The sequence below is a fragment of the Coregonus lavaretus genome, assembly GCF_964263955.1.
Source record: "Coregonus lavaretus genome assembly, chromosome: 4".
In the NCBI taxonomy this organism is placed as follows: Eukaryota; Metazoa; Chordata; class Actinopteri; order Salmoniformes; family Salmonidae; genus Coregonus; species Coregonus lavaretus.
Window position 1 is genome coordinate 29,230,299 of NC_139991.1, and position 24,403 is coordinate 29,254,701.

Below are 24,403 nucleotides of genomic sequence, written 5' to 3' on the forward strand. Positions count from 1 at the left end.
TCCCTTTAAATGGCTTTTATTGATTACTTATTATAGCAAACCCAATATGACACACACACACACACACACACACAGCTACATCTGAAGCACTCAACAAGCATAACGTACATTGGGTTTTCAAACACAGCACAAGAAGACGTAAACAGAAACTTAAAGCTTAAAATATACACAATGTTGTCTTGGTCAGTCACTTAAAAAATGTTGGTCTCTTTCTTTAAAAATGTTGCACTAACAATATAAAAATGGTGGTAAAGTTAAGAACAAAAACAGAATGTAAGGTTGTGGATGGTAAATCCCAGGCAGCCAGAGGCCTCCCTCTTATATCGCCTTCACAGCGTCGTCTATCTCAGAGATCTGATCCTTCAGCTGGTTCCACTGCTCTGGGTTTAGTGAGATACCTGGGGATAGAACAGAGACAAGTTAGACAGAGGAAAGTAAATTGATCTAGGTTCAGTTAATGAATCCAGAAAAGTAGCATCACTGGACCTGATGTCAAACATGACATCTGGGTACCACTGTGTGTAGTGTGTCTCGGTATAGAGGTGGAAAAATACACATTGAAATTGTGATAACGCTTAACATTTGTTATCCTTTTTTAAATGTTTGTAAAGGGCTTATGGAGTTTATAAACCATTAATAAACAGTTTTAACTCATTGGTTGAAGCACCGAAATGACGATAAAACTATTTGAACCAATGATTCATCATTCCAAATCCATGTGTGTTTGTAGAGTAACAGCATGACTGTGTGCTCAGGGGCCAGGGTCCTGCTGTAGGCGTCACACCCCAGTGACAGATCTTACCTTTCCTGCCCGGCTTCATCTCTCCCTCCTGGTCCATCCAGTACTCACGGATGTCAATCAGACATTTCCCTTTGAATTCACGAACACTCACATACCTCATCTTCCCAATCTGAAATAAAAAAGATTAACGTAAAAGACACACAACCATATCGCTGACCTGACAACTTTGAATAATTTTTACGAGTACCACTTCAGCGCAGCGGTGGCACCCTCGGCCCTGCGGGCTCCATGACGGCACGCATGCAACACCCACACTGCTAAAATCATAGGCAAATGCACTTTTTCTTTGCCTAATAATGATGTTGGCAGAAGACTGTCTCAGTAGGAACGGTAGGCTACACTAGTGCTGTTAAGGTGACCATATTACCGCCACACCGGCAGTCAGGAGTCATGACCTCAGTCAAATTCCACATAACATTTTGGAAAATGTATTTAACAAACTGTTCGTTCTCCATTTTCCCTACCCTTTTTCCTAACACATCACTAGTATCAACAGGCAAAGTGGAGAGTTGCCATCCAGCTCGAGGGAGGAAAATAGTACGACTACGTGGTGGACGGAGTGGAGAGCTAGATATTTGTCTCATTGCCCAACTCCTCTAATTGGCTCAGCTCCAACTTCAAACAGTTGAGTCAAAAACCACCAACTAGTGCCAACTAGAAGCCAATTTTTTCATATTTTAGGGTAGTTTTTCGTACCAGCGTGCTTTGACCTCAAATTGTGTCCATGGTTTGCAAATGGTCTGATATCGACATGCAACTAATGTTGCATCTTTTGTACTGGGGATGGACTGACACAGTTTTCTTCTGTGCTGGAGTCTGGTCGAGCAGCAAGACAGAGCTCTGATCTCAATAAAAAAAATAAAAAAATAAAAGTTATTCTTCTTCACTCCTTACCTGGAACTTGTTGTCATCCTTGTCCTTGTTGCTGCTTCCCTTGGAGGTTCCACCAGGCTTGGAACTCTCTCCTCCTTTCGGTTTCTTAGCTGCTGGTTTCTCTGGTACTGCTTGCTTTCTCTTCTTGGCCTACAACAGGGGTTCATTTCCATACATATAAAAATATACTTTCTGTTCTGAAAGTGCAAAAGGAAACCTCTGATTACAATAAGAACTTTAGCAGGTTAGTGTTTTTCGCCATGAATCTTGTTCTGGAGGCAGCTCTGCAGTGGTCACTCACTGGGAAGGCCACAAAGTCATAAAATCAGATATTAAACCTCACCCTAATCTTTACCCTAACCACACTGCTAACCCTAATGCCTAAGCATAACCTTAAATTATGACCAAAAAGCACATTTTTGTTTTCATGAATTTCTACAATATAGCCCTTTTTTTTTTTACTTTGCAGCTGGTCCATCTAGCAGAAATCGCTCAGTTCTGCACGACTCATCCCAATAAATGTCAACCTGCTAAAATATATGCAGCTATATAAAAACACAGCTTCCACATTTAATCTATGTATATTTGAGCATTTTGAAATATTTGTGTCCTTTTCAATTATTTTGACTGAACCACAATGTCTTTACTTCGTGGTTTTGTTTAGGAGCAGGGGAAGGGTGTGTCCAGGGGAAGGGTGTGTCCAGGGGAAGGGTGTGTCCAGGGGAAGGGTGTGTCCAGGGGAAGGGTGTGTCTCTTTACCTTGGTCTCAGCCTCACTGTCTGAGTCACTGGCACTGCCACTGCCAGAGGTAGATGACAGAACTTCCTTTGATTTGGGCATCCTGGAAAAAGATGGATGCAATGACTGAGTAAATACCACCCTTTCGTAAGAATTCAATGCACAATGTTTTCTAAATAAATCTACATTCCAATGTGCATGATTTTGTTCTATTGAGGTGTAACCTCTGATAATGTGCTTTATTATGTTTGTTTGTTACTGTGTGCAATGCATTATACAGTAGTTAGCAGATGAATGATTATTAGTGACCTAGTCTATAATACACTCTTAGAAAAAAAGGTGCTAAGTAGGATTCTTAGGTTTGTCCCCATAGGGGAACCATTTTTGGTGCTGGGTAGAACCCTTTGGTGCTGGTAGAACCCTATATATATATATATATATATATATATATATATATATATATATATATATATATATATATATATATATATATATATATATATATATATATATATATATATATATATATATATATATATGAGCGTCTTCTAAATGACTAAAATGTAAAAAAAAAAAATGAAGGGTTCTTCCAATAACCATTTTGTCATTTAAAGGTTCTTCCTAGAACCATCTATGAATGGCTCTACTGAGAACCCTTTTATCTTTGGAGGGTTCTTCCTAGAACCCTCTATGAACAGTTCTACCAGCCTTACTAGCCTTTAAAATTGTATAATTTAGGACAATACATTACATATATCATAAGGCCTTTCTTTGAGGGCCTAGTCAAAGATTTGTATAACTTAACCAAGGTAGACCACAGCCTGTCGTTTCAAATGGGAACTAATTTGCCATTGTGGGCAAAACAAGCAAGGAGGTTGGCAGAGCCAAGCACGAACTAGCGAGATCCTATTGACGTGTTCTAGCATGCATTTGCATATTTCAGTTAGGGAACGCCTACTCTGAAGTGTGTGTGTGCAATAACTCAATTCGCCTTTGCACTCCTTCTAAACAACGCAATTTTTAAAACCTTTGGCAAAGGGTAAAGTCTACTAAACTTAGTCCACTCTGTTCGTAACAGATTGTAGTTTTGGGAACAGAAAACTGTATTGCGATCTGGTGAAAAATTGGTCTCATTATTCTATCTGTGGCCTAGTTATACACTAACACAGTGGTGTTAGGAATCTCCTGGTTTACAGGCTACATCAGGCCTTCAAGTCACATTATGTGGTCCTCTGTAGCTCAGCTGGTAGAGCACGGCGCTTGTAACGCCAAGGTAGTGGGTTCGATCCCCGGGACCACCCATACACAAAAAAAATTTATGCACGCATGACTGTAAGTCGCTTTGGATAAAAGCGTCTGCTAAATGGCATATTATTATTATTATTTTATTATTTATGCTGGCTTGCAAAGTGGTGTGTAATACCTATTGGAATCCAGCCAGAGTTAGGATTTCCAACAAGTGGAATTGACTACCTCAATCATCTAAAGTATAACAACCATCTCAGTAACGGGTGCAATAAATCCAACAAATTGGATTAGTTTAGAAAACTGTATAGTATTTATCTTTGCGTAGCATAAAATGTATTAACCAATCAATGTACACGCAAAAACTGAAATTACAGTAAAACTGAAAATCTCGCTGCATGCTGGGAAATATTATACATGGTTCTATGTAGAACCATTCTTGCCTTCCAAAAAAACACCAAAAGAACCCTTTCTTCCAAAAACGGTTCTTAGGATGTTAAAGGTTCTAGGTAGAACCCTTTGCCTTACAAAAAATCATCGTCTTCCAAAAAGAGTTATTCTGATCAAAATGGTTCTTGGTAGAACCCTATCCCTCCGCAAAGAACCCTTTTCTACAGGCAGATAGACAATGTATAACAACTGATGTCGATATATACAGAAATCTATAACATTTTCACTGTACATTTTCCAGGCCAGAACAATTACTACACGGTTCCCTCACGCTGACCCAGATGTAGTCCACGTGACCATCGAATATGCAAGTTCAAGTAATTGTTATGTTTATTATTTCCATTTGCAATTTAGCACTGATTCGCTCGAATTATTGCACAACTCGTTGAGCTACTGTAGCAAATAGCACGCGCATACTCTTGATAGGTAGGCCTGAATTAACCAAGAATGCAAAAATGTATCACGATCAATCGAGTTTGTAAAGTTCTTGCAGCACGGTTACAATGTTGCATTTAGGTTTGCGCCATTGTTTGCTCCAGGTAGGAAATATACATAGCAACATTAGCAACAACAATACAGTACTTACGTGCAATGTTTCACTGTATAAGCTCGAGTGTCGTGTACGCGGATGCTGTGAAGGCGCGATATAAAGGCCTGCAAATCAAGAATGGCTTGTCTTGTCAGAACCTGCGCGGTTTACCAGATCTTCCTACCAAATGAACTAGACGAAGTAAATTCAGCAAGAGGCTTTCTTCCTGTTCAGGTGATCTAGAAGTCAGTGGCGCAAGTTTGCGGCCGCTTCGATGCATCCGGAGGTAAACGGTATATTGAATTGTGGGAAATGGTGTTCTCTGATTGTGGTCCTGCTTACAGTTAAAGGCGTAACATGATCAATTCCGTTGGCCGTGCAGCATTTACGGTGATATAGCCTCTGCATAAGTCAGGGCATTCATGCTTCTTGCGCTTCGCGGAGCAGCGCAGAGCTGTCGTGAAGGAAGTTGACAAGGAAGTGAGTTTGTGTTTATAAAGGACATCCCGCCCTCACCTACTGTCAACCAATCATGTCAATGCGGAACTATATGGCGAGCTCAGCATTGTTACAAAGTGTGAGTGGCCACAGCGATACTGTACAGAGCTCAATTTGGCCTCTGCATGCCTCCGGGAGGCTCTGCAATTGCGTCACACCAGCCATTCGGCGCCTCCAACCACATTTGAGGATCAAGCAGAAATTAGCTCTTAGCCTATGTTCCTCATTTTAAAAGCTACATTTACAGTCTTTATGCCATTACATAAAAAGTTATATATTATTATTACATATACAGAAAGTCTCTGTATTGTCAGAAAGGATACATTTTGTAACAGTAAAAAAAACTACTTTTGGCAATCACTATGAAAGTAATAGGGCCTGAATTATTCTATAAATGACCTTGTAATAGAGTTGTAGTAGCAGCACATAATAAATAATACTTTGGTGGGTGCTAATATTTGTCCAATTTCACACATGCACAAGTGTGTATAATACACATGTGTGAATTGGAAATGTGTTTTTTGAGTATCCCAACTCCCCCTAAGACACCTTCGAAGAGTGGGGTCACAGCCAGGGTCAACCATTCTCAATGGCGACCCTGGAGCAATTAGGGTTAAGTGCCTTGCTCAAGGGCACATCAATAGATTTTTCACCTTGTCAGCACTGGGATTTGAACTAGCAACCTTTAGTTTACTGACCCAACATTCTAACTGCTAGGCTACCTGCCATGTTCTGGGAAGTACAGTATAGAATATGACACAGTATACTGTGTGATAGGCTTATATTCACTAAAAACACATTTCCTTTGCATCAGTTCATTATAAAACTAAAGGGGGAAAGAAATATAGCATAAAAAAAAAATCATAAACAGAAGCATGTTTGCTCAACATCTAATATGAAAACATCCTCTAAAATCTTCCTTGACACACTGTTTAGGATGTGTCATAAAGTACACATAGTTGACCTTAAGTAAAGATAAGATAACATTTGTGTTCTAGAATTCTGCTAAGCTCCTTGGAACAGTGGTTCATTGGGACTCTGGGTTCAACCAAGGGTCATATTCTTTAGGCACCAAATGGAAAGAAAATGGACTGAAACAGGAAGGGACTACCTGAACTTCTCCAATAAGAAACCCTTATTTTCCTTTTCTGATGCAAAACGTTTTGCTACAGTGTGTATTAATGAATATGACCCAGGAGTCAGCTGACAACAGGTGCACTCACTACAGAACTGTACAGTACTTCCCCACATCTGATAGACATGCCCACAATACAGGACAAGCCATAACATGTTAGTCACTGCTAATACTGTTGTGACCAGGGATATGAGAACACTCATGATAGGAGGGAAATTATGTCCACATCATCTGGTGCCAGTGCAGGCCTTTGAAACACATGGAATATTGTTTGAAAACCCATTAACATTTGCAGTGAGTGCCCTGGCCTGAAATAAACCTAAAAAATGTCATATTTGGGGATCTAGCCTAAGGTCAATGATGCTCTGTAATGTTCAATAGAGACACAAATTCCTCAAATGCATTGGCATTTATTAGAAACAACCTGCCAATATTGCACAATCTAGCCTTATCAATCGTCGTTTGTCATTTTATCAATTGAGGTATATTCCAACACAGGTGAACTGTTTTATAAGACATGGACAGATGCTCCTGTCCTGCATTGTTATTCCATCTATCAACTCGTACATTGAGCAAACCAATAAATTTTTATGACTGTTTTATGTAAGTGTGCAAGCTTTCCCAGTCATATCACTCAAATAACGTTATGTCCTAACCCAACATGCTATTGATTGCAGGTGTTGTGTTCCTAACATACACAGCATCACTTTTGACAGATTATATGGACTGTTGTTTGCTGCAATGGAAAGTGCACTGTGCCAATCAACTTTCAAGTGGAGGCCAAGAGAATATCCCTAATTGACATTTTCTAATATTACATTTAATTAGGTAACTGTCTAATATTTTACGCATCAATATTTCAGATATGTATGAGTATCTTTTTGTTCCACAAAATAATATAAAATAGTGTAACTATCTATAGTCCTTAATTAACCTTTACTTGGATCATTGGGCACCCATGGTCAGTGAGGGCCAAGGCAATCCGCAGAATTACTTTTTGGATATTGTAATGTATGTTTTTTTCTAGGCCCACCCCACAGACCACCAATTATACAATATGTATTATTAGAAATAGAATATACCGGTATGTATGTAGCCTAACTAATAGCTTTATGATGTGGTGAGTCTGTGGTCACCTCTATATGCAACAAAACGTTTTGGGTATGGTTAACCCTGCAGAAGTGTTGTGTGAGAAGTTGACTGAAAATCACTGTACAAATGGTGTATCAACACAATTTCATTCCACACAGGCATGGACATATCATTATGTTCCTTCCAAGTGAATTAGCCTACAATGATAATCAGCTGCCTATTTGATTGCAAAGTAATCTTTGAGGAAACACAGCACACAACATTGTAATTACAAAGAGGACTGAGCATGACGGTAAAACAGCAGCTGTTTGGGAGGCGAGACTAGCACTGGGGATCCACAACTTACGTCACCAAGGCTATATAAAGAAGTTAAATTCTGACTTCAGCAGAAATCTCACTGCTGACTGACAAGCCTTACAGAGCTTCATACATTCGGATACCCAATCTACTCTGTACCACAAGCACAACAGAACTCTGGAAGAGCTCAACAAAGAAACAGAACGCAAACGCAATATGACCGGAAAAGGTAATTACGCACCAGCGAATAATATTTTCGTCATTTAATTTTGTACTTACGATTTTACCACAAATGAGACATTATCCTATGTTAAACTGACCGACTAAACGATTACTTTCTCTTCTCTCCAGATCTAACTGCCGTTCTGGACTGTGCGCATCAGCTGCGTAAAGTTGGAGACGTCCTCGCTCGTGACGTCCTGGACAGGAGATCCAAATTGTTGGAAATATTGACAACACATTACAAGAATATAATAAAAGTGAAGTGAGGGACCCACTCATTGAAGATCACGGAAACAAGAAGACAGAATACTACCTCCGTGCCTGAGGGAAGCGGTTTTGTTAAACATGCTGTGGCCGGGATGGGGGGTTCCAGTTCGCCCTCCGTGGTTCAGAGGCGCATTTGCGTCCACCTGAGGTGAAGTCAAGAGGATACTCTGCCTGGACCTGTCCCACAATCAATACCAAGGTGGCTGGTGCTCCCCACGAAGTCATGGAGGAGTGAACAGTGAACCTGTGACATTGTAATGGCAAAACCAGTGGACCGCCATGTGTCGTTTGACATTTGGCCAGTGGTGGAAAAAGTACCCAATTTTCATACTTGAGTAAAAATAAAGATACCTTCATAGAAAATGACTCAAGTAAAAGTAAAAAAGTATTTGTTTTTAAATATACTTAAGTATCAAACGTAAATGTAATTGCTCAAATATACTTAAGTACAAAAAGTATAAAAGTAAAAATCGTTTAAAATTCCTTACATTAAGCAAACCAGATGGAACGATTTTCTTTAAAAAAAATTACGTATAGCCAGCGGCACACTAACACTCAGACATAATTTACAAACGAAGCATTTGTGTTTATTGAGTCCGCCAGATCAGAGGCAGTAGGGATGACCAGGGATGTTCTCTTGATAAGTGCGTGAATTTGACAATTTTCCTGTCCTGCTAAGCATGAGAAATGTAACGAGTACTTCTGGGTATCAGGGAAAATATATGGAGTAAAAAGTACATAATTTTCTTTAGGAATGTAGTAAGGTAAAAGTAAAAGTAGTCAAAAATATTAGTAAAGTACATATACCCGAAAAAACTACTTATGTAGTACTTTCACGTATTTTTTACTTAAGTACTTTCCACCACTGCATTTGCCAGACCTGTGGTCAGTCATATGGACGATCAGACTGGAAAAGGGGATCCAGAGCCAAAAAACCTATCCTACAAAGTGTGATGAAACAAATGAGGACCATCTGTTGTTGGGGACAAGTGTCCTATCATGCTCAACTACATGGAGATCATGGACACAAAGTGGCCTTCAAAGTGCTTTAATGTGTTATGTTAGGCCAGAGGCCTTGAGTAATTTTTCTTTCATGAATTACTACCTGCCATTTAAAGTTGTGTTCAAAAACTGCATCTTGTGAAGTTAGTTATCCATTGTTATTGTTTTTCATGTTAAAATAAAAAAGTCAGACAACAGGCTATATGTCTCAGTCAGATGGTGATTCCCTTTTACACTTTGTTGTAGTACAATCAATCTGGAGGCGGCTGTTTTGAATACTGGTAATTAATTCTAGGAATTATGATACAAAGAGGGCAGATAAAGACAGGAGAGCTACACAGTGCTATATTCAGGCACTTAAAAGATCCATCCTTTATTGTGTGGTAAAAAAAAGCATACAGACGTATACAGAAGATCCCTTTCATTTTCATTACACTGTACATTCATTGATCAAATTCGATATTATAATTAGTTCCTCTCAGGACATCCATACTATATAATCTTCCCCATCCAATCCCTCCACCATACTTAGTCTGTACACCCTCCAGATGAACCAAACGCTCAAGGTAGAAGTTACCCCTAACCACAGATCTAGGATCAGATAATCCTTCCCCCTGTCCTAACATTTCGGCAGATCAAATAGTATCTGACCCTGCAGTAGTTAGGGCCAACTCTTAGTGATGAACAGTACAACTAACTAGCGGGCATAGAAGAGAAGAGAAAAGGCCCAAACCATTGATGACGACCAATTAAATATGAATGTAATTATGTGAATTATATTAAAGCAATAGAAATTGGCTCAATAGAAAATAAAATATACATATTATGGCATAAAATCAAAAGCGGTAAGATTATACTGCCAGAGAGGGATATGTATAAAATATAATTAGCCCGTTTTAGGAGATGTTTCTTCTACCCAGTCATATGCCACAATATCCTTTTTCAATACACTAACTAAATGATATAGATATTTGGCCAATTTGAGAGAATTTCTTTCTTGGAAACCGTACCTCTTCAAAATATGACTTTGCACACATGTATACCCGAAACCAGTTTGCCTGCAAAGAGGAGACGTGCAATATCTGGAATAGGATGATAGAGTTGCAGAGAACAGTCACCCATCTGAAACTGATGGTAAGCACAAGCTACGATTCTTTAGTAAATGGAGAGGGGGACATAAAGTAAAACTGAACAGGAATAAAGCATGCACTGGTTGGTACCCTGAACAAAATAAAGGGTGCTTGGAATTCAACTTCAGTATTTTTTCTGTTTTTACAAATAGTAAACACTTCTATATCCCGTGTTGAATGTGCAAAATGGTTTGGAGATGGTTAACATTTATTAACAACAAACAGACATGAGATCTATACGTCATGTCTAAAAACCTCAAAGTGACTAACACAAAAGAAAAAAGACAAAGAATGATATTCTGTATGATCATATCAGGTCATCGTGGTAGGTCTGGGCCATGGGTCAAGCAAAACCTGGCGGTTTTAAAGTCCCTCCTAAAAGGAAGGACACAGACCTTGGTGGGTGCCAGCTACTGACGCAAGTGCTTAAAGTTACACTAGGTCTCACAGTGAACAGAAAGGCCACAACCCAAATGGCACCCCATTCCCCATGTAGTGCCTATTTTTGATCAGAGCCATATGGGCCCTGGTCAAAAAGTGCACTATATAGGGAACAGGGTGCCATTTGGGACGAACCCACAGGGTACTGGATGTCAACCAACTGGCCAGAAGAGAACAGGACAGTGACTCCGAGAGGTCAGGGGTCACAGCACTGTCTCAATATAGAGGGAGAGCCGTGCTTCGTGATCTTCATCATCATCATCGTTGTCGTCATATCAGAACATGGGAGATCTGAGAGCTCTGAGCCCCAGAGGTCTATAGTGTTTTTTAAAGTTCCGTCTCTCGTTTGTTTCCGGTAGGGCTTCATTTGGTGAAGGCAGCCACCACGGCCCACAGCAGCTCGTTGGCGCTGGCCTTGGTGCTCTCCGCCTCTGGCTCCAGGTCCAGCAGCAGACGTACCCTCTTCATGGCCAGGTCATACTGTTCGTCCAGCAGCGGAGCGAAGGCATTCTCCAGCACGTCCGACGAGTGGGCCAGGAAGATCAGGGCCAGCACGCGCTTGTCGAAGCGCCCCGGGTCGTTCACCCACTTGTCCAGGACAGACTCCTGGACCTTCTTGACCAGCCGCTGTTTGATGGTGTCGTTGGTCAGCGGGTGTGTGGTCATGTCAAAGAGGAGGAAGTTCTGTTTCTCTGTGGTCAGAACGCCTTTCTCGACAAGGTTCTTGGCCAGACGTTCACGGACATTCCTCAGCTGGTAGTGCAGCTTCAATGGGTTCCACGTCTCACCTGGACACCAAAACAAATTACGGGTAATTTCTGTACAATTTCACTTGGAAACCAAATAGGCTAGCTATTGTTTAAAAAAAAAACATCAAGATAAACACGTTTCATTTCAAACAGGACTGGGAAGGGGAGAGGAGGGTAGGGGGCAGTGTGGTAATATCAAATCATCATGATGATAATCAAGAACTAAACACTAAGAACGGAAGACAGAGAGATATAGCACCAAAAAATAAAGTACTTTAAAGATAGGGGGAGTAATGGAGGGTGGGCGTATTCAATATGGCTTCTCACCACTCAGCAGCTCTATCCAGCTCTGGACTGTCTCTGGGGGCTGGGTGTCTTTGATATGCTTCAGAGCCTCGTCCAGCAACATGTCTCCTGTAGGGGCGGCTGACTTACAGATAACCTGACAAAATAGATACCAGTTTAAAAAAGGTAGATTTCTCACACATAACAACCTTACTGTAACATTGGGATAGACACACATAAGCATAAACTGCTAGCGTTGGCAGACACTGCTGGTCTACCACACATTGCAATACCACACACACACGGCAGGTAGCCTAGCGGCTAGAGTGATGGACGATGAAAGCCTCCACAGGGATGCTGGCCCATGTTGATTCCAATGCTTCCCACAGTTATGTCAAGTTGGCTGGATGTCCTTTGGGTGGTGGACCATTCTTGATACACGGGAAAATGTTAAGCATGAAAAACCCGGCCGCATTGCAGTTCTTGACACAAACCGGTGTGCCTGGTACCTACTACCATACCCCGTTCTGTGTGGATGTTCTGTGTGAAACCGACAGCTGTGGTGACGGCGCGTTGGAAGAAGATAAGAGTGGGTTAACAGTTGCGAAAAAGAAAGGAAATAAAACAAAGCCTAGTTCTGACTCGTTTTTAGTCAGAGTGAGGGATTTGGACCAATAGAGTTTCCTGGGACATCTGATCAACATCAATAAAATTCATGGATGCATTGGGTAATGTGGCATCAGTTAGAGCAACAAGAAGCTACAATGCCTTGTGTTACAGCCTGAATTTAAAATATATGTATATATACACACACAGTGAGGGAAAATGGTATTTGATCCCCTGCTGATTTTGTACGTTTGCCCACTGACAAAGAAATGATCAGTCTATAATTTTAATGGTAGGTTTATTTGAACATTGAGAGACAGAATAACAACAAAAAAATCCAGAAACACGCATGTAAAAATTTTTTATAAATTGATTTGCATTTTAATGAGGGAAATAAGTATTTGACCCCTCTGCAAAACATGACTTAGTACTTGGTGGCAAAACCCTTGTTGGCAATCACAGAGGCAGTCAGACGTTTCTTGTACAGTGGGGGGAAAAAGTATTTAGTCAGCCACCAATTGTGCATGTTCTCCCACTTAAAAAGATGAGAGAGGCCTGTAATTTTCATCATAGGTACACGTCAACTATGACAGACAAATTGAGAATTTTTTTCTCCAGAAATTCACATTGTAGGATTTTTTATGAATTTATTTGCAAATTATGGTGGAAAATAAGTATTTGGTCACCTACAAACAAGCAAGATTTCTGGCTCTCACTGACCTGTAACTTCTTCTTTAAGAGGCTCCTCTGTCCTCCACTCATTACCTGTATTAATGGTACCTGTTTGAACTTGTTATCAGTATAAAAGACACCTGTCCACAACCTCAAACAGTCACACTCCAAACTGCACTATGGCCAAGACCAAAGAGCTGTCAAAGGACACCAGAAACAAAATTGTAGACCTGCACCAGGCTGGGAAGACTGAATCTGCAATAGGTAAGCAGCTTGGTTTGAAGAAATCAACTGTGGGAGCAATTATTAGGAAATGGAAGACATACAAGACCACTGATAATCTCCCTCGATCTGGGGCTCCACGCAAGATCTCACCCCGTGGGGTCAAAATGATCACAAGAACGGTGAGCAAAAATCCCAGAACCACACGGGGGGACCTAGTGAATGACCTGCAGAGAGCTGGGACCAAAGTAACAAAGCCTACCATCAGTAACACACTACGCCGCCAGGGACTCAAATCCTGCAGTGCCAGACGTGTCCCCCTGCTTAAGCCAGTACATGTCCAGGCCCGTCTGAAGTTTGCTAGAGTGCATTTGGATGATCCAGAAGAGGATTGGGAGAATGTCATATGGTCAGATATAACTTTTTGGTAAAAACTCAACTCGTCGTGTTTGGAGGACAAAGAATGCTAAGTTGCATCCAAAGAACACCATACCTACTGTGAAGCATGGGGGTGGAAACATCATGCTTTGGGGCTGTTTTTCTGCAAAGGGACCAGGACGACTGATCCGTGTAAAGGAAAGAATGAATGGGGCCATGTATCGTGAGATTTTGAGTGAAAACCTCCTTCCATCAGCAAGGGCATTGAAGGTGAAACATGGCTGGGTCTTTCAGCATGACAATGATCCCAAACACACCGCCCGGGCAACGAAGGAGTGGCTTCGTAAGAAGCATTTCAAGGTCCTGGAGTGGCCTAGCCAGTCTCCAGATCTCAACCCCATAGAAAATCTTTGGAGGGAGTTGAAAGTCCGTGTTGCCCAGCGACAGCCCCAAAACATCACTGCTCTAGAGGAGATCTGCATGGAGGAATGGGCCAAAATACCAGCAACAGTGTGTGAAAACCTTGTGAAGACTTACAGAAAACGTTTGACCTGTGTCATTGCCAACAAAGGGTATATAACAAAGTATTGAGAAACTTTTGTTATTGACCAAATACTTATTTTCCACCATAATTTGCAAATATATTCAATAAAAATCCTACAATGTGATTTTCTGGATTTTTTTTCTCATTTTGTCTGTCATAGTTGACGTGTACCTATGATGAAAATTACAGGCCTCTCATCTTTTTAAGTGGGAGAACTTGCACAATTGGTGGCTGACTAAATCCTTTTTTCCCCCACTGTAGTTGGCCACCAGGTTTGCACACATCTCAGGAGGGATTTTGTCCCACTCCTCTTTGCAGATCTTCTCCAAGTCATTAAGGTTTCGAGGCTGATGTTTGGCAACTCGAACCTTCAGCTCCCTCCACAGATTTTCTATGGGATTAAGGTCTGGAGACTGGCTAGGCCACTCCAGGACCTTAATGTGCTTCTTCTTGAGCCACTCCTCTGTTGCCTTGGCCGTGTGTTTTGGGTCATTGTCATGCTGGAATACCCATCCACGACCCATTTTCAAAGCCCTGGCTGAGGGAAGGAGGTTCTCACCCAAGATTTGACGGTACATGGCCCCGTCCATCGTCCCTTTGATGCGATGAAGTTGTCCTGTCCCCTTAGCAGAAAAACACCCCGAAAGCATAATGTTTCCACCTCCATGTTTGACGGTGGGGATGGTGTTCTTGGGGTCATAGGCAGCATTCCTCCTCCTCCAAACACGGCGAGTTGAGTTGATGCCAAAGAGCTCCATTTTGGTCTCATCTGACCACAACACTTTCACCCAGTTCTCCTCTGAATCATTCAGATGTTCATTGGCAAACTTCAGACGGCCCTGTATATGTGCTTTCTTGAGCAGGGGGACCTTGCGGGCGCTGCAGGATTTCAGTCCTTCACGGCGTAGTGTGTTACCAATTGTTTTCTTGGTGACTATGGTTCCAGCTGCCTTGAGATCATTGACAAGATCCTCCCGTGTAGTTCTGGGCTGATTCCTCACCATTCTCATGATCATTGCAACTCCACGAGGTGAGATCTTGCATGGAGCCCCAGGCCGAGCGAGATTGACAGTTATTTTGTGTTTCTTCCATTTGCGAATAATCGCACCAACTGTTGTCACCTTCTCACCAAGCTGCTTGGCGATGGTCTTGTAGCCCATTCCAGCCTTGTGTAGGTCTACAATCTTGTCCCTGACATCCTTGGAGAGCTCTTTGGTCTTGGCCATGGTGGAGAGTTTGGAATCTGATTGATTGTTTGCTTCTGTGGACAGGTGTCTTTTATACAGGTAAAAAACTGAGATTAGGAGCACTCCCTTTAAGAGTGTGCTCCTAATCTCAGCTCGTTACCTGTATAAAATCTCCCGAGTGGCACAGTGGTCTAAGGCACTGCATCGCAGTGCTAGCTGTGCCACTAGAGATCCTGGTTCGAATCCAGGCTCTGTCGTAGCCGGCCGCGACCGGGAGACCCATGCGACGGCGCACAATTGGCCCAGCGTCGTCCAGGATAGGGGAGGGAATGGCCGGCAGGGATGTAGCTCAGTTGGTAGAGCATGGCGTTTGCAACGCCAGGGTTGTGGGTTCGATTCCCACGGGGGGCCAGTATGAAATCTTTCAAAAAATAAAAAATAAAATAATGAATGCACTCACTAACTGTAAGTCGCTCTGGATAAGAGCGTCTGCTAAATGACTAAAATGTAAAATGTAACTAAAAGACACTTGGGAGAAGAACTCTTTCTGATTGAGAGGGGGTCAAATACTTATTTCCCTCATTAAAATGCAAATCAATTTATATTTTTTTTTACATGCGTCTTTCTGGATTTTGTTGTTGTTATTCTGTCTCTCACTGTTCAAATAAACCTACCATTAAAATGATAGACTGATCATGTCTTTGTCAGTGGGCAAACGTACAAAATCAGCAGAGGATCAAATACTTTTTTCCCTCACTGTATATTTTAATTGTGTCACTGATCTACACACAATACAGCATAATGTCAAAGTGGAATTTTGTTTGTAGATGTCCTTTTAAAATTAATAAAAATTAAGCACCTTTGGCAGCGATTACAGCTTTAAGTCTTTTGGGGTAAGTCTCTAAGAGCTTTGCACACCTGGATTGTATAATATTTGTCCATTATTGTTAAAATAATTCTTCAAGATCTGTAAAGTTGTTGATCATTGCTCAGGGGGTGTGAATTCTTATGTAAATGAGATAATTCTGTATTTCATTTTCAATAAATGTGCAAACATTTATAAAAACATGTTTTCCCATTGACATTATGGTGTATTGTGTGTAGATGGGTGAGAAAACAAATCTATTTAATCAATTTTGAATTCAGGCTGTCACACAACCAAATGTGGAATAAGTCAAGGGCCAAGGAACTGTAGCCGCTTAACTAGCAAACCCTTGACCTGCACGGTCTGGTGTGCTGGTGTCGGAGTGGATTGGTATGTGGAGTGGCCGGGGGTCACGGAGGTCAGTCTGCGAGGCACTGTCGCAGACTATTAAATAACTCTGCATGTGACTAAACAAGACGAGCATGTCAGATGGAACTATTTAGGAAAGCATAATGATAAATAAAAATGAATAAATTAATTGAAATGTACAACTAAATCAGTGGAGGCTCCTCAGAGGAGGAAGGGGAGGACCATCCTCAGTGAATTTCATAAAAATTTAAATTGTAAAACATTTAAAAAAGTTAGCCTTTTTAGATGAAACTATACTAAATATATTCACGTCACCAAACAATTGCTGAAAACACACTATTTTGCAAAGGTCTATAGTAGTCTCAACAGCACTCTGTAGGGTAGCGCCATGGTGTAGCCGGAGGACAGCTAGCTTCCGTCCTCCTCTGGGTACATTGACTTCAATACAAAACCTTGTTGTCCACCCAATCAAAGGATCAGAGAATTCATCTAGTACTGAAAGCATAAGCTACAGCTAGCTAGCACTGCAGCATATAACATGTGGTGAGTAGTTGACTCATAGAGCGAGAAAGACAATAGTGGAACAGTTTTGAACAAATTAATTTCTTCCAAAATGAAGGAGAAGCAAGAGAGAAATAGAGAGAGAGATTGTCATCTTTTTTTTCACTTTCACAGCTAGCAAATGCAGCTAGCTAGTTTAGCCTACTGAAACACCCTGCTCAAACAGAGGGATGCTATGTTAGCTAGCTGGCTATGACTTTCCAACACAACACTGGAACTCTTCCAAGTCAAGGTAAGCTTTTGGTATTACTAATTATTATTAGTAATTATTGCCACCAGGGCCTGCCGGTGTAACTGCTTACTGACTGTACACTACCGTTACTGCATGATTGTAGCAGGTTTACTAACGCGTTAGTTCTATTAGCTATGCTGACTATAACGTTACTGTAGCTAATATGGTGACAACGATGTAGGCTGTGTGTAGTGGTTTGGCTTGGAATGTTTTTTTTCGCCTGGTCACATACAGCTGATGTGTGCATTGAAGTCCACAAGCGAAGGGTCAAGGTGAGAGGAGGAGAGCGCATAGAAGGAATACAACGTGGCTGGTATGAAAGTGAACGGTGTTTACACGTGATCAGGGGTGTATTGATTCCGCCGATTCTGTTGAAAAATGTTTCTTAAACGGAAGCAAACAAACAGAGATAAACATACCTGAATTTGTCCAATAGAAACACTTGTTTGCAACTGTTTGACTAATAATTACACCCTAGATCAGCTAGATGCAGGAAAGAGTGTGCAAGGCGGTATCGAATGTGTCACTGTCTGTCCATGTGTCAATGTCTGTCACCTCAAATTTGTCTCTCGACCTGTGTGCACCTACGTTGTAAACTGTCATTCATAGGCTAGGTTGTAGCAACCTCATGATGGGTACAGGGAAAATTAGAATATCATGTAGTAGCCTAAACCTATTGCTGTTACATTGAACTGGTCGAATGGAATATGAATGAGAGTCATCCAATATGCTGTAATAGAAATAAGGCCATGCTCATGAAAAAAAAAACATCCTCCCTCATCTTAAAATGGCACTGACCGCCACTGGACTAAATGTAGACCAATAAGTGTACTTCAACAACCTATTTAATACCATTGTTTGAATAATTGTACCTTATTTTTTCATTTGCTTTTATTTTATGTTTTTGCTTTGTTTGTCTTATTATTATATATGTTTATGACTTGTTTATTGTGATTTGTCTGCTCTTTTCCCAGCCAAGGCAAGAGATGGTGGGTGGGGTTGTGGGGGAGAGGGTAGATGGGAAATTCAAATCAAGCTTTATTTGTCACATGCGCCGAATACAACAGGTGTAGACCTTTCCGTGAAATGCATACTTACAAGCCCTTAACCAACAATGCAGTTCAAGAAATAGAGTTAAGAAAATATTAATAAATAAACCAGAGTAAAAAATAAAATAAAAAGTTACACAATAAAATTACATAACAATAACGAGGCTATATACAGGGGGTACCGGTACCGAGTCAATGTGCGGGGGTACAGGTTAGTCGAGGTAATTTGTACATGTAGGTAGGGGTAAAGTGACTATGCATAGATAATAAACAGCGAGTCAACGTAAAATAGTCCGGGTGGCCATTTTATTAATTCTTCAGCAGTCTTATAGCTTGGGGGTAGAAGCTGTTAAGGAGCCTTTTGGACCTATACTTGGCGCTCCGGTACCGCTTGCCGTGTGGTAGCAAAGAGAACAGTCTATGACTTGGGTGACTGGAGTCTTTGACAATTTTTTGGGCCTTCCTCTGACACGCCTAGTATATAGGTCCTGGATGGCAGGAAGCTTGGCCCCAGTGATGTACTGGGCCCTACGCACTACCCTCTGTAGCGCCTTACAGTCGGATGCCGAGCAGTTGCCATACCAGGCGGTGATGCAACCGGTCAGGATGTTCTCGATGGTGCAGCTGTATAACTTTGAGGATCTGGGGACCCGTGCCAAATCTTTTCAGTCTCCTGAGGGGGAAAAGGCGTTGTCGTGACCTCTTCACGACTGTCTTGGTGTGTTTGGACCATGATATTTTGTTGGTAATGTGGACACCAATAAACTTTAAACTCTCAACCCGCTCCACTACAGCCCCGTCGATGTTAATGGGGGCCTGTTCGGCCCTCATTTTCCTGTAGTCCACGATCATCTCCTTTGTCTTGCTCACATTAATGGAGAGGTTGTTGTCCTGCCACCACAAAAATTGGGTGAGGTTAAAAGTGGGTGGGTAATACTTTTTTTCCCCTGTAGGATGAATTACTATTACATCACTGTATGGGAATAATTGTGAAAACGTAATAAGTATATTGATTGAATATATTGATTGTTTTTTTATGGTCTTATTTGGTGGTTGTGTGTGTACGTGGAGCAGAAGAAGCGTGCTTTGTGCCTCAAAAAGATATCAGAATGTAATGTGCCGTGTGTGGCTCTTCAAAGAAAGGCTCCCATCAAAGAGGTTCTCTCTGGGGTGGTGCTGGAAGTGAATGCAGATGTCGACTGACCAGTATAGTGGATGGAGTGAAGAAGTTTACTCCTTCCATACTATTGTTCTTTGATGAACAGTCTCTCCCTTCACATATAAAGTTAGGCTATAGGAGATATTCTGTAAGAGCTTTCGTGCCAACGCCAATCAAGTGTGATAAATGCAAAATATTTGGTCATGTGGCAAGTGTATGCAGATGGGAAGAGTATTGTATGCCAGAGGTGAAATGTGGTGGCGAACATGCGCCTGAATTCCTGGAGTGCCCTGTTAGGGTGAAGGAAATAGAGATGGCAAGAATAAGGGCTGTCCAGTGAGTCTCCTATCTGGAGGCGGTGAGAAGAGTGGAAGGAGCGAGTGGCGGTGAAGAAACAATGGTAGTAGAGCCACCACCACCAATGAAGGTTTCTCACCAAGCGAGGAATCAACTGACCAAATGTATGTGGACACCTGTTCGGCAAACATCTCATTCCAAAATCATGGGCATTAATATGGGTGTTGGTCCCCCCTTTGCTGCTATAACAGCCTCCACTTTCCTGGGAAGGCTTTCCACTAGATGTTGGAACATTGATGCGGGGACTTGCTTTCATTCAGCCACAAGAGCATTAGTGAGGTCGGGCACTGATGTTGGGCGATTAGGCCCTGGCTCGCAGTCGGCGTTCCAAATCACCACAAAGGTGTTTGAAGGGGTTGAGGTCAGGGCTCTGTGCAGGCCAGTCAAGTTCTTCCACACCAATCTCGACAAACCATTTCTGTATGGACCTCGCTTTGTGCACGGGGGCATTGTCATGCTGAAACAAGAAAGGGCCTTCCCTAAACTGTTGTGACAAAGTTGGAAGCACAGAATCGTCTAGAATGTCAATGTATGCTGTAGCGTAAAGATTTCCCTTCACCGGAACTAAGGGGCCTAGCCTGAACCATGAAAAACAGCCCCAGACCATTATTCCTCCTCCACCACACTTTACAGTTGTCACGATGTATTTGGTCAGGTAGCGTTCTTACCCTAGAGAACGCGTTTCCAATGTTCCAGAGTCCAATGGCAGCGAGCTTTACACCACTCCAGCCGACGTTTGGCATTGCACATGGTGATCTTAGGCTTGTGTGTGGCTGCTCGGCCATGGAAACCTATTTCTTGAAGGGACTGACGAACAGTTCTTGTGCTGACGTTGCTTCCAGAGGCAGTTTGGAACTCGGTAGTGAGTGTTGCAACTGAGGACAAGCGATTTTTACGTGCTACGTGTTTCAGCACTCGGTGGTCCCGTTCTGTGAGCTTGTGTGGCCTACCACTTCGCGGCTCAGCCGTTGTTGCTCCTAGACATTTCTACTTGACAATAACAGCATTTACAGATGACCAGGGCAGCTCTAGCAGGGCAGAAATTTTACGAACTGACATGTTGGAAAGGTGGCATCCTATGACGGTGCCACGTTGAAATTCACTGAGCTCTTCAGTAAGGCCATTCTACTGCCAATGATTTTCTATGGAGATTGCATGGCTGTGAGCTTGATTTTATACACCTGTCAGCAACGGGTGTGGTTGAAATAGCCGAATCCAATCATTTGAAGGGGTGTCCACATACTTTTGTATATATAGTGTATTACATGTTAAAAAGGTGGACTTTGTATAATTTATTGCAATGGTCATAAACTGTACAGCACAAGTGGAGAAAAAAAATCAGAGAAAATTTGCATCATTATGAGTGCGGCTGAATGTTTTTGGTACAGTGATTTCAGAGCCGAGGCCTTGGAAGGAATCCTATCGACAACTGTTCCGCACTCACAAGCCCCTGAGCCTGTGTAGGGATTATGTGTTTTGGATTGTACTGTGACTGAAGGAGTGGGATGGGTTTTGTTTGATGATGTGTATTTTGTATTTCTATGATGGGTTTCCCCCCCCCCACCTTTTCCCGCAATGGATTAAAAAATAAATAAATTACTACCCCGTACAGTAGGTGGCGGCAATACACCTTTTAGGTTGTAGTCTGCCAATTAGACTCAAAGAAGAAGAAAAAGACACAACCACAGATAGAACAATGAGCCAGATGTTTCACCGGATGTATAAATCTGAAGCATCTGGTTGGCATTTCTACTCACCACCAAATATGGTGATGAGAGGAAGCCCAGTGGCAGAAGATGGATTTTGGCCGACATTCTGGAAATGTTCTCGTCGATGAAACATCTGATCTCAATACAGTTCTCTGTTTGAAAAACTAGAATCTATACCATTTGCCAAAGTTTTTAAAAATTGTGTTTAGAAGGAGTGCAAGGGCTAATTGAGTTTTGCCAAACAGAAATATGCAAATACATGCTAGAACGTGCCAATAGGATCTTGCTAGCTCGTGCTTTGCTCTGCCCACCTCTTTGTTTGTTCTGCCCATTATGATTAATTTGCTCCCATTGGAAATGACAGGCTGTGGTGGGGAGCAATGGCGGAAGCATTGTGTGATTCTGTAGGGTTGAGTAAAATTGGTGAGAATGAGTGTAATCGGTGAAAAGTGGTGTAAAAAGGGCTAAAGTTTTAAATGAGCAGCAGTTTATTGTTGGAGTGCAATTCATGAGCAAGGATGTTTTTTGGGTGACCCATTTGCGGTCTGGAAGATGGTGAAGGACGTATTGGGAAAAATTGAATTGTTCAGAGTGACCAGGCGCGGTATGATGTTGATTTTGTGTGTGTCAAAAGAGCAAAAGCTCTGTGGCTTTGCAAGCTATCGACCTATGATGTGGAAAGCTATGATTTTCTGAGTAGGGCACCGATTAAACGTGTCATCTCTGGTGTCTCGTTGGACACGGAGGCTTCACAGTTTAGGGAGAACATGCCAGGAGTGGTAGACGCACATCGCTTGACCTGAACGATAGACGGAAAGAAGGAGGAAAGCCTATCGGCTTTACTGTCATTTGATGAAGTGTTTCTCCCGACTCATGTAAAACTTGGGTATGCGAGATATGCGGTGAGACATTATGTACAAAAACCACTGCAGTGTTACAATTGTAAAAAGTTTGCAGGAGGAATACATATGTCATTGGTATAGAGTGAGGAAGCATGGTGCTGCAATTATGGTGGGAACCACATTCCTGAGTTCCTGGAGTGCCCTCTAAGTGTGAAGGAGGTTGCAGTAGCTAGGTTCAGGGCTCTCCAGCAGGTCTCGTTTGTGGAGGCAGTACAAATAGGTGAAGGAGCGAGTGGAGATGAAATGGTAGTGGATGCCCCACAGCCTGTAGTGAATGTTGTTCATCAGAGGGATCCTGAAATACTGGATCTCCAGGACCGAAACGATGCAGGGAACACTGAATGAAGATGTTCCTCTTTCTCAGGCTCCCGAGCCTGTGTAGGGATCTGAGTACACATTTGAATCTGACTGAAGGAGTACTTTTTTTTTTTTGGGGGGGGGGGGGGGATATTAGGAGAATGTTTTTTCCCTGCTTATTATTTCTGCGCTAAGGTTTCTCCGTTTTCAACCTATCCAGTAGGTGGTGGCATGCACCTCTAATGCTTGTTTGCGAATCGCCATAATACCATAGAAGAAGACGACAGGCTGTGGTCTATCTTGGGTTAGTTATAAAAATCTTTGACACAACTAAGTTCATCAGTGTGTTTTATTCGTGTTGTGCTGACCTTTCTGGCCAGTAGGCTTTTCCTCCTCATGCCACAAGCCTCTAGCTGCAGTCTCCCTCTCAAAGCCAGTTCGATGAGCATACAACCTCGAAGACCAGAAGAAATGCAGTCATTCCAGAAGGAAGTGTAGCCCTGTCGGGAAAAAATAGCAAGCAGTTGGTGAATGCTTCACATGATTTGTCCTGGGTAAATAAAGCAAACATCCTGCTGATGACTGAAGTGACACGCACAAAGTTGACACGTTTGATAACCTTTATACAGCGTTCAAACAACTGGGAACTCGGAAATCTCCGACTTCAAAGAGTACAAGACAACTGGAAACTCGGGAAAAACGAGCTTCGCCTAGAAAATATTTTGAACGATCATCCAACTCGGAAACTCGGACATTTTTCTAGACCTGAAGATCACAAGTTCCCGCCCCCAAGTTCCCAGTTGTCTTGAAAGCACTATTAGTTTGCAATGTTGAATAGGCCTATGACATAACATAATGGTAACGCTAGCTAGCTAATGTAGGAAAAGCGCATTAGCTTAGCTAGCTATGTTAGCACATAACGTAGGCTGGTTGGAACGTAAACAACAGTTACTGTAGCTAGATAACGTTATAGCGACGATAACTAACATCATACCTCTCGATCTTTCAATCCCAACAGCAACACTTCTTCCATCAACGTCAGTCGAGTTTCTTTGGAGTCTCCCTTCTCATCCTCTTCCTCTTGACGTGGCTCGTAGTCCTCATCATCGGACCCTCTCTCCTTGTCGGCGGCTGCATTGCGAGAGGCCTCGGTCCTCCTCTGCACCAGGCCCGAACTTCGCTGTGTTAGGGAAGTCATACTCTGGATGCACGTCCCAACAACAGGTAAATACAAACGATTTGGTACCTCCTGAATGTTTTAGTGTTTCCGATACATAAATAAACCCGGTTGATCGTAAAATTGGGTATATATATTGAATGAATATTCGAATAAATACAACAGCAAACCTGCAATAGATTTCCACTTCGATACTTTTCACTTCCTGACCCAATATGGCTACACGTGATGACGTCAGATGAGGATGTGCTCTCTCTCTCTCTCTCTCTCTCACTCACTCACTCACTCACTCACTCACTCACTCACTCATACTTGAGTCCATAGACCAGGGTTCTTCAATTCCGGTCCTTGAGGGCCGAAAC

The 24,403-nt window shown here is 42.1% G+C and overlaps 2 protein-coding genes across 2 annotated transcripts; both read right to left on the reverse strand.

Moving 5' to 3' along the window:
• On the reverse strand, window positions 1–5,107 carry LOC311127774 (activated RNA polymerase II transcriptional coactivator p15-like). The gene is made up of 5 exons (XM_084159654.1): window positions 4,695–5,107; window positions 2,435–2,516; window positions 1,697–1,825; window positions 803–911; window positions 1–398 (listed from the first exon to the last, which is right to left on the reverse strand). The coding sequence occupies exons 2-5, from the start codon at window positions 2,513–2,515 to the stop codon at window positions 319–321; spliced, it is 399 nt and encodes a 132-aa protein (XP_084015780.1). The 5' UTR covers window position 2,516; window positions 4,695–5,107; the 3' UTR covers window positions 1–318.
• A 4,387-nt stretch (window positions 5,108–9,494) lies between these two features.
• On the reverse strand, window positions 9,495–24,258 carry LOC311128151 (Golgi phosphoprotein 3-like). The gene is made up of 5 exons (XM_084160139.1): window positions 24,212–24,258; window positions 23,859–24,065; window positions 23,233–23,364; window positions 11,798–11,912; window positions 9,495–11,509 (listed from the first exon to the last, which is right to left on the reverse strand). Exons 2-5 carry the CDS (start codon window positions 24,060–24,062, stop codon window positions 11,085–11,087), a joined length of 876 nt encoding a protein of 291 aa, XP_084016265.1. The 5' UTR covers window positions 24,063–24,065; window positions 24,212–24,258; the 3' UTR covers window positions 9,495–11,084.
• Between the last annotated feature and the right edge of the window lie 145 nt (window positions 24,259–24,403).

What these genes read in the sequence shown, in the direction of transcription:
- LOC311128151 (XM_084160139.1), bottom strand. Translation starts at nt 24,062, where the DNA reads ATGACTTCCCTAACACAGCGAAGTTCGGGCCTGGTGCAGAGGAGGACC. An exon ending in TGGGATTGAAAGATCGAGAG is followed by an intron (nt 23,365 to 23,858) that starts GTATGATGTTAG and finishes TTTTCCCGACAG; the next exon opens with GGCTACACTTCCTTCTGGAA. An exon ending in AAAGCCTACTGGCCAGAAAG is followed by an intron (nt 11,913 to 23,232) that starts GTCAGCACAACA and finishes CTATTTTGTCAG; the next exon opens with GTTATCTGTAAGTCAGCCGC.
- LOC311127774 (XM_084159654.1), bottom strand. Translation starts at nt 2,515, where the DNA reads ATGCCCAAATCAAAGGAAGTTCTGTCATCTACCTCTGGCAGTGGCAGT. An exon ending in ACAGTGAGGCTGAGACCAAG is followed by an intron (nt 1,826 to 2,434) that starts GTAAAGAGACAC and finishes CCCCTGTTGTAG; the next exon opens with GCCAAGAAGAGAAAGCAAGC. An exon ending in GATGAAGCCGGGCAGGAAAG is followed by an intron (nt 399 to 802) that starts GTAAGATCTGTC and finishes TTCTATCCCCAG; the next exon opens with GTATCTCACTAAACCCAGAG.